The following is a 9,173-nucleotide window of genomic DNA, read 5'->3' on the forward strand; positions in this document are numbered from 1 at the left end:
CATGTCTGCATGAAGACTATGCAACACTTCTAAGAGAATGCAGTCATTCTTTTACATTCAAACCACGAATCATTCTGGCTCATGGCCAAACCTCCCAACAGCCTTTTACTGCCAAACAGAAAGTCACACATCGTCCCTCTGGGCTGAGCTTATTTCATCTTTATTACTCTCAAAATATCTGAAATTCTTTGTGATAATTGGCCTTTATTACACTCAGCTCAAAGGCAGGCGGCTGATCTGACAGTTTTTTGTTGCTGATGTTGTGTTACTGATCATCACACTTTTGTCCTAAAAACACACCCGTCCAATTTTCCCGCCGTGCCAGACAGTTTGATGAGCATAAACTGGATTTGTATACAGTCCCTTTATGTGCATTCCTCCTGCTCTGCGGCACTGTTTAAAGAGCGATTAGAGGTTTGCAGATTTACACTTGCTCAGCATAATGAGGCAGCTGGAATGTCCTATGAGGAGAGCTGCACGGGAGCTGTTTACAAAAAGGAGAAGTGCATGAAATACACCTTTCATGCGAGATGACACCAGCCGCTTCACCCCCAACTTCACCAGAAGACGAGCGGCTCGGTGGCGGCTTGATTTATGAACAGCGGGTAAGAAACAGGCTTGGAGAGCTTCCACATCTTAATTAAGCTGCGTGGTGTTTAGTGGGTGGCGGTGACTGCAGCCCCGTCAGCCTGTTCCACTGAGTCGGCTCTGTGGTTCACTGCCTGATGACTCTGTGGTACATTTTATTTAAGGGTGTGTGCGGCCGCACATGATGCACAGCAATGCATGAATTCCCCCCAAGCACAGAGTATGCCTTTTTATTTTCATGGCCCCTCCTCCTAAAGTTGCACAGTTGCAGCTCAGGGTTCATAATGTTGGAAGAGCAGAGCCGACACTGCGGTGCTTCATTAACGCTCACTGGACTCTACAGAGGAGTAAATGCTGATTTTTTTTTTAATGATAAGGACAGCAGAACAGATCACAATGAATTGTGTCTTACTGCTTAGAAAGGAGCATTTAGGAATGATGAAATAAGACATTGTCTGAGGCAGTCTGTGCTCAGACAACAGAAGCAACAGTTAGATGAAAAAGGACCATTCCTTATTTTACTATGATTGCCTGGTATTTATTCCACTGATTTCCAATTCAGTATACTCAATGTTAATTCAAATACTTTTTAATGCTTTATAGAAGAAGGGTGCTTTGTTTTTCATTTATTTAATTTAACCTTTATTCATACAGGTAATCTCATTGGGGCCATATTTTCACATTTTCTTTGCAACGCAAAACTACGTTATACGCACTGCACAGCCTTTTGAGTTACGTTGGAAGATAACATTCCATATTTATGCACTTGGTGCCCACTAAGAGTCTCTATATAAATAAACCAGCGTTTAGGGCTGATTTAAACAGACTTGACTCACCAAAGGGCCCTGCGGCTCCTCGGCCGCGTGGGAGAAATCAGCGGCGTCCTCTTCCTCCTGGACGCCGTCGTTGAGGTCATCCAGCTTCTTCATCAGCAGTGTCATGGAGACGCACTGGGGGAGCTTCACACACACACACACACACACACACACACAGATAAGGCTGATGATGCACCAAGTCTTGTCATGCCTGCTGAACACACGTGGGCCGACATCCCTGCTTGTTTTAAACCCTGCTATGGTCTCAGTCAGGGGTATCAAACTCAAATACACAGTGGGGTCGAAATGTAACACCTGGACAAAGTCGCAGGCCAACATTGATATTTATTGAAAAAAATCTTCCTCCAGATAGAACAGTGAACCTTTTTAAATAGACCCAAGCAAATTTTGCTTCAACCTCCATATTGAACAAGCAAAGCTTAATACAGACAATAAACTTAAACTTAACATTGCACACACACAATATTAAAAACAAATAAATACTAAAAAATGAAAAACAGGAACCTTTTTCAACTGGCTAATAATACATTTAAATAAATTAACAACAATAAAGCAATTAAGTAATATTAATATCCCTCAATGAATGTGCAATCCTGATTGAGTAGAGCATTCTGGGATTGGTGGTGTTAGCACAACATGTGCTGTATGATAGTGGCAGGCCAGCTCTAGTAGTGATTTTGTATTGCCTTGTGGGCCAAATATAATTACACTTCGGGTCAAATGTTTGGCACCTATGGTCTGCTAAGTACACCGATCGATGCACTTTATTGATCCCAAGACGGAAGATTATGGATTTTTCTTAGAATTAAACAATGTGGGGGAAGGACAAAGAGTGGCGTAATCCCATTCAGTGGTGTGTAAACAGTGCAGCCAACACACGCTGTAGTAAAAATGTGTACAAATATCTCCCCATTCAACACGGCTCTGTGACACACAGCAGCCCCACTGGCACCCCACCCCCCTCCTCCTCCACCTCTACCCCAGCCATCAGTCATGGGCTCTGACTGAGACACTTGTTCATTGGCCTTCCAGGAAATGAACAAACTGCTTTGTTTCTGGCTTCGGCTGCCAATCCCAGAGTCCCAGAGGCTGATAGCAGCACATAGGGCCCCTTTGAGGAGCTTGAAGTCCAAAAACAGCCCCCTCACTATAACATGCACACACACACACACACACACACATATATGCATGCATGCACAGGGACAAGCATGTCCACACCTTCCCACCCACTCGCAGGCACAAACACGCCCCTCTCTTCCCTCCTATTCCCAAGCCCATCACGCTGGCCCCCGCTTTAAATAATATCTGCGGCAACGGCTTGGGCAGTAAAGCCATTTCCTGCGTGTTACAGCCCCCATGTCTCCAGATTCCTGCGCGCAGGAACACAGAGGGCTGCCTATGTACAGAAAGAGAGAGAGGGGTGCTATTTTTACCCCTGACTGTGTGGGACAGGGCTGAGGGTGAGGGTGAGGGTGAGGGGGGCCAGCGCAAGGAGTGAGAGACTGCAGCAGCACGGCTGACTGCCAGGCAGTCAGGGTGACCCGGCGACGTGCAGCCGAGTGTTCTCCAGGTTGATGAAAAGTTAATAGGCTCCTGAGCGTAGAGCTTGGAGAAACAGAGAGAGAGTGAGCGGAGTGCATTTAATGCGTCGGAGTGTCTCCACTACAAGACCATTTCATTACGCGTCTATGCATCCGTCCATGATAAAAATCAAGCCATGGCTTCCGTAGGAGGAAAGGAAAGAGGAGGAGCTGGAGGTTTTCATGTCCAAACAGAAGTGATGTGGTCGCTTATAGCTGACATCCGCGAAGCAGAGGGCTCGAGATTAATGCGATGCATCTGCGGAGCCCAATGAATGACAGAGAATTCCCCAGGACAAACCAAAGGCAGGTCCTCAAACCTCGGCTGAGTCCAGAGCTGGACTGAGTCTGGTCGTTTTGTCACCGTTGATTAGGAGCGAGCTATGTTATCAGTTCCTCCAATCACAAACGACACAATTATGTGGATTTAAACATGAAACGGAGACAGGAAGTTCACAACGGAGGCCGGCGGCAGAGAGTGGAAATGTAATTTGCTGTCAACTGAAATTTCTAGTGAACACAGGGGGTTGACGTTCCACAACCCCGCTCTCTGAACTATCCGCCAGGTATCTGCAGAAGCCCAGAATGTGGACCAGACCGGAGGTTTAGGATTTGATCTCATCACCGCTATTACAAGAAAGATCTGAGATGAAGTAGGACGTCAGAAAACTGGGATTAACGTTGTTTGTGGTACGATTTCATACCAGCAAGACAACTCAAAATTGTACACACTGGCTGTTTCAATGCACTTCTGGACAATATTGAAACTGCTGTGGTACCAAAAGAGGCACCCTTTAGATAACTCTTCCAGCTACAGTAGTAAGTAGTAGGAGTAATAGTGGTAGTGGTAGTATTAGTAGTAGTAGTAGTAGTAGTAGTAGTAGTAGTAGTAGTAGCAGTAGTAGTGACAAAATAATATTTGAGATAAAAACATATCAATCACATTCTGGCAATATTAATAAAAATGTGCAACTTTGATCTCATTTAAATATGAGCTTTTATAGGAAGTTTTTGTGATATAATTTAACAGTTAATTGAATTACAACACTCGTGCATAAATACTGTATTTTTTCATTTAAGATTCCCATGAATTCATTTCAACCTACATTTAAGTGAAAAATGATTGTCACTGTGATCTTTCTTTATTTTTCTCTCAAAGCTCTTTAAATTATTTGGCATCGCTGTGGCTCACATCATGGACTGCCCTGGCCGAGCTATTCTAAGAATGTGGAACCACAATGGGGCCTCTTTGACTGAACAGGTATTCAAATGAGCGCCGGCCGAAGCCTGTCAATAAGTGACTTTAATCGCTCAATCTGCGAGAAAGCACAATGGGAAAGAGGGAAGGGTGAGAGCGAAATGCTTTCATTTCAGTCCAGGAGGGCAGAGCGGAGGAGATGTGGTGGGACGGTGCCAGCCGCCCAGAGCTGCTCTGACAGGTGTGAGAATTCAGTTGGAGGCACGCTCACACTGATCGCCGGCGGGCTTTGCCCAAGTGCATGCTGGGGAGTTGAGATGCCAGGCCAGAGGAATGTCAAAATGTCAGGACACCTTCCAGAATCTTAATGTCAAATTTAAAAATAATAATGATAATGGTATAAAAAAAATAATAATAATAACTCATGCTGCAAAAGATTTTAAATCACAGTGAGCTTGTGATCTCAGTCTGTTTGGGCTGGGAATGAAGCGTAGTTCTGTAGAGAGGACGTCAACGCTTTTTCCTCTGAAATAAAAAGTGAACAGAGAAAATTGAAAGTGGGGGCGAGTACGTCGACCTCAGTTAGTGACTGTGACTGTGGCTGACTCCTCACAATCTGCAAAGTCCTCAGTAACATGGCCTCCACACACCCTGCGTCCTCCTCTTCCTCCTTCACCATCTCCAAGGATGTGGCAGGACCATCAGACACCAGGACCCAGCGCTACCCTTGGGTGTGACAGCCTCTGTCATTGCTGCCACAACCTTCTGGAAGTCCCTCCTTCCAGAAAACAGCAGTCTTGACCAACTCCACTCATTTGTAAATACTATATCAACTATATGTAAATCTCTGTCTGATTTTCCTCATCACTTGTTTGGGAAGGTCGCTTTTGCCTTGTCTACCTTGTATTTGTCGTCGTCCAAGTATTAAAATGTGGTTTTAAAAGAAGACATTTGTATTGTTGTTATTAATGAATACTTGGGGGTGGAATTAAATCTGTAGTCAATGAAAAATGATCAAAATATATGTAGAGAACCATAGTTGAATCTTAACTGGACAAAGCCCAGTGATGGAGAGGCGGGACAAGTCCGGTCCTGGAGAAATGAGCTAACGCTGACCTGATGAAAGGTGAATGTGGCATTGCTGCCCTCTAGCGGCTACAGTAGGGCTCGCTGAAACTAAATATTCCATCCGTCCATTTTCTATACCCGCTTCCTCCTGCACTCAGGGTCGCAGGGAAACTAAATGCATTCACACTTCAGTTAACATGCTGGTATATTAATAAAAAGTGGAACATTGTAAGTAATGTAGGAAAATATGCATCTTTGATCACAGTTAAATATGAGCATGTGAACAGTTTACTAAATTACAACACTGAGGAATAGATTCTGTACTTATTTGTTTAAGATTTTCATTCATTTCAACCTACTTGAATGTGAGCTATTGTTATGATTTTTACTTATTGTTATTATTATCATTATCATCATTATTAATGCAGGGGGATATTGTCAATTGGAATGTGATTGTGAGGGCTTAATAGTCGTGTTAAACGACCAAAGCTTAAAAACAAACACTGTCAGACTCTTGTCATCATCACTTCCTCCCATCTTGTGTTTTGTCTCACCTGTTTCCCATTGCTCTGCCCGGCTTCCCTTTCCTCCAGGCCACCTGCGACCTCTGGCTTGGCCTCACTGGCAGGCTTTCTCCAGCCAGACGCCGCTGTGCCTTTGGGGAGGGCATCCAGCCTCTTCCTCAAGCTCTTCCTGTTTCTGCTCAGGACTCGGCGGCGACGGCTGACGAGGAATTCCTTGTGCTGCGAAGCCTGCGGGAAGTCGTCTTCGTCGTTGTCGTCCTGCCGCTCTCCGTCCTCGGTGGTGGGCGAGGAGGACCCCCCGCTGTCTGAGCTCTCCTTCAGGCCTCCCTGGTCCTCGGAGGTTGGGTCATGATCACAGAACACAATGGAGCTCGGCTTGTGTTTCACAATCCTCAGATCCGTGGAGCAGTCCTCAGACAAATTCACATGTGATGGCAGGTGCTTGGAACCGTCTCTGCCCATGGCAGAAACTATTTCTTTGGCTTCTCGCTGACATGACAAAGCTCCGCAGCGCGTCAGGTTCTTAGCTTCTTCACTACTCTGCTCTGAAACAGCCACAGTCTCTGAAACGTCTACATTCTGACGTCCAATCTGTTCGACAGAATCACAAGGCAGGCTGGTATCCATCCAAAGACCCATCCATCCACGACTGGTCAGGGGATCCAGGGTGGGACGTAGCAGGGGGACAGGTTCAGACATAGTTCTCAGTTTGCTGTTAGATCTTTGAGTCAGAAGGGGAACTTGACTTTTGGGTGGATAGAGCTGTGAGGCTGCTGCTGCTGCTGAGGTGGACATGTACAGTGAGTGAACCAGTTCTCAGAGTGTTTTATCATCAGCTGCAAATCAATAGGTTTAGGGGTAAAATTGAACTATGTCCAGGTGGGAACTGCTGTAAAAGCCGAGCTGTAGATATTCGAGGAGATAGAAATCAAATATGACAAAGCACCTGGTGACATGTTATTTAAACACATAACACACAGGTTATTTTTTATAAAACATATTACAAGTCTGGTATACAATGTGAAATGCAGTAGATGCAACCTGTTAAAGTGACCAATCAGTGATTTGACACTTCAAAATACATGTTCAGCTGGGCAGTCTGAAATTGCAGTAAGAAGATGCACTGGGAAAACGTTATGTCTTAGTAAAATCCAGGAAAATCTTATTCAGTTGAAGGTGCAAGTGAAAAGTTCCTTCCAAACAAAAAACATTTTTAGAAATATATATGTGTGTGTGTGTGTGTGTGTGTGTGTGTGTGTGTGTGTGTGTGTGTGTGTGTGTGTGTGTGTGTGTGTATATATATATATATATATATGTGTATAATATAATATATATATATATATTATTATGTTATTATGTATATAATAATGTTATATATATAATAACATATCGTTATGATGTTATATACATCATAACGGTTTATCATTTTATCTCCAAAAATATTTTAAGAACAAATAAACCTACATACCTGATGTTTTGGAATTGCTGTTCCAACCAAGACATTTGACACTAGCGTCTGAAAAAAAAACCCTCATGTATCCAGCGGAGCTTTAAGCTGCCTGACACACTGCAAACACAGTGAGCGAACTTCTGAAAAGATTGCTCACTGTGTTCTGAAAAAATGAAACGCTGTCACGAGAGGTGGGAAGAAAATAAGAGGACCCCCCCCCCCAGGCCCACCCCCTCTGCATTACCTCAGCTAGACATAGACAGGCAGGTGTGCATGCATGCACACGTGTGTGCGAGTGTGTGTGTGTGTGTGTGTGTGTGTGTGTGTGTGTGTGTGTGTGTGTGTGTGTGTGTGTGTGTGTGTGTGTGTTTGCATTCATGCGTGCGTGCAAGCAGGCAATTGTACAACTGCGGGAGAGAATGAAGGGATCATCAAATCTTCAGAATCGGCACGTAGACCATGTTAGGCTCAGACAGATGATGACAAATGATTAAAAAGGCTTGGAGTGGGTGGTGGAACCCTCAGCTGCCCGTTCCTCCTCATCACTCACTGCTGCCAAACTCGGCTCCAGGCGAGGGCTTCTCAGCCCCCAGCCCTGAACCCCTCCCCACCTTTGGAAGCTCATTCCTCAACAACGCATGAGGTAACGCTCTCAACATGTTTGCATCCTTGCTGATTTGCTGCGCAGTACATGACTTTTCCCCTCCACCCGCTCCCTGCTCAACAAGACGGGACACAGGAGCTGATCAACAAGAAGGATCTTTAAAAAATTTGTCAGTGCACTGCGGAATTCCTCGTGTTTGCCAGCAAACACAGAGCGTCTTTGGTCTGCAGGAGAGGCTTGATATTTGTCGGCTCACCTTGACTGTGATGTTGCCTGTCCAAACCTATTGCTCCATCAAGGGTGCGGGGAGACACGGTCAAGGTGAAGGGTACACTTAGAGTGAAGAGTGAAGGTATGTGTACGCTCTGTGATGTCTCACTAAAATGCACATGAGCCAACTTGGAGGCCATTTATCTGAAACAGTACCAGTAAGTATTCCAGTCATCTTTAAAAGGCCTAGTGTGGAGCATTTAAAGGCGTCATGTGGTCTTGGGACATTATCACAGCACATTCCTACAGTAACCCATAACATGGATCTGCTCAGGGTTTCCTGATTTGATGCAGAGATCACAGATGGAATGCGAAAGATGTGAAAACAAGCTTAAAAGTGCAACTTCACTCTTACACAAAAGTGTAAATGTCTTTCCCACCTTTCATGTAATATGATGCCTTGGTGTAGTTAGATCTGCTAACCCACATCAACTTGCTTGAACAACTTCATGCCAAAAGCTTCAGCCACCAGACGTCGCATCCCATGCAGATGTTCACGCAGCGCTCCACTGTTGTGATGACTGATGCACAATAATTAAAACATAACGCATATGTCAATACGAGCAACAACAACCTGCAGAGACACGCTCGTCCGTATAGTACATTCCTGCCTCGGAGAGTAACAGTGATCTGGGTCAGGGTCAAAACAATCAGAGCAAGAGGAGCTGAGGAGGTGGTGGGATTTATCTTGACCTTTTTTTTTTTTTTTTACAATTTAAGAGGAAAAACAAGTGCATACTATAGATTAGGTTGCTCTGAGTGGATTTTTTTTTTTTCAATGAAAAACTGCAGAAAACTCGACAGACAAATTTGAAAATGACCTCAGGGGATTTCACAAGCTGCCTTATCTTGACGCCATGTACTGTTTACACCTCACAAAATCCAAGAGATAATTAGACTTGATTTTGGCAACAAGTACCTATGTGAATGTCGGCACGACACCTCCAACAACATGTGCAAAAACTTAAAGATTAGGATTGTGCTCATTTTTGCAGGCTTTAATAATGTTTAAATTGGCTGTGTCTTAAACTGCTACTGTTTCATCTCTGAGTTGC

The 9,173-nt window shown here is 44.4% G+C and overlaps 1 protein-coding gene across 1 annotated transcript in view; it reads right to left on the reverse strand.

Moving 5' to 3' along the window:
- Positions 1 to 7,359, reverse strand: part of LOC142891854 (stAR-related lipid transfer protein 13-like) — a 45,383-nt gene extending 38,024 nt beyond the window's left edge. Inside the window, exons 1-3 of the mRNA XM_076031762.1 lie at positions 7,263 to 7,359; positions 5,825 to 6,515; positions 1,425 to 1,547 (exon numbers count right to left, since the gene is read on the reverse strand). Of these exons, the coding sequence (XP_075887877.1) occupies positions 1,425 to 1,547; positions 5,825 to 6,515; positions 7,263 to 7,297 (849 nt within the window). The 5' untranslated portion in view covers positions 7,298 to 7,359. The remainder of the gene's footprint in view (positions 1 to 1,424; positions 1,548 to 5,824; positions 6,516 to 7,262) is intronic.
- Between the last annotated feature and the right edge of the window lie 1,814 nt (positions 7,360 to 9,173).

Source organism: Nelusetta ayraudi, unplaced genomic scaffold (genome assembly GCF_046127955.1).
Source record: "Nelusetta ayraudi isolate G7.1 ecotype Tasmania unplaced genomic scaffold, CSIRO-AGI_Nayr_v1 ptg000033l, whole genome shotgun sequence".
Taxonomy (NCBI): Eukaryota; Metazoa; Chordata; class Actinopteri; order Tetraodontiformes; family Monacanthidae; genus Nelusetta; species Nelusetta ayraudi.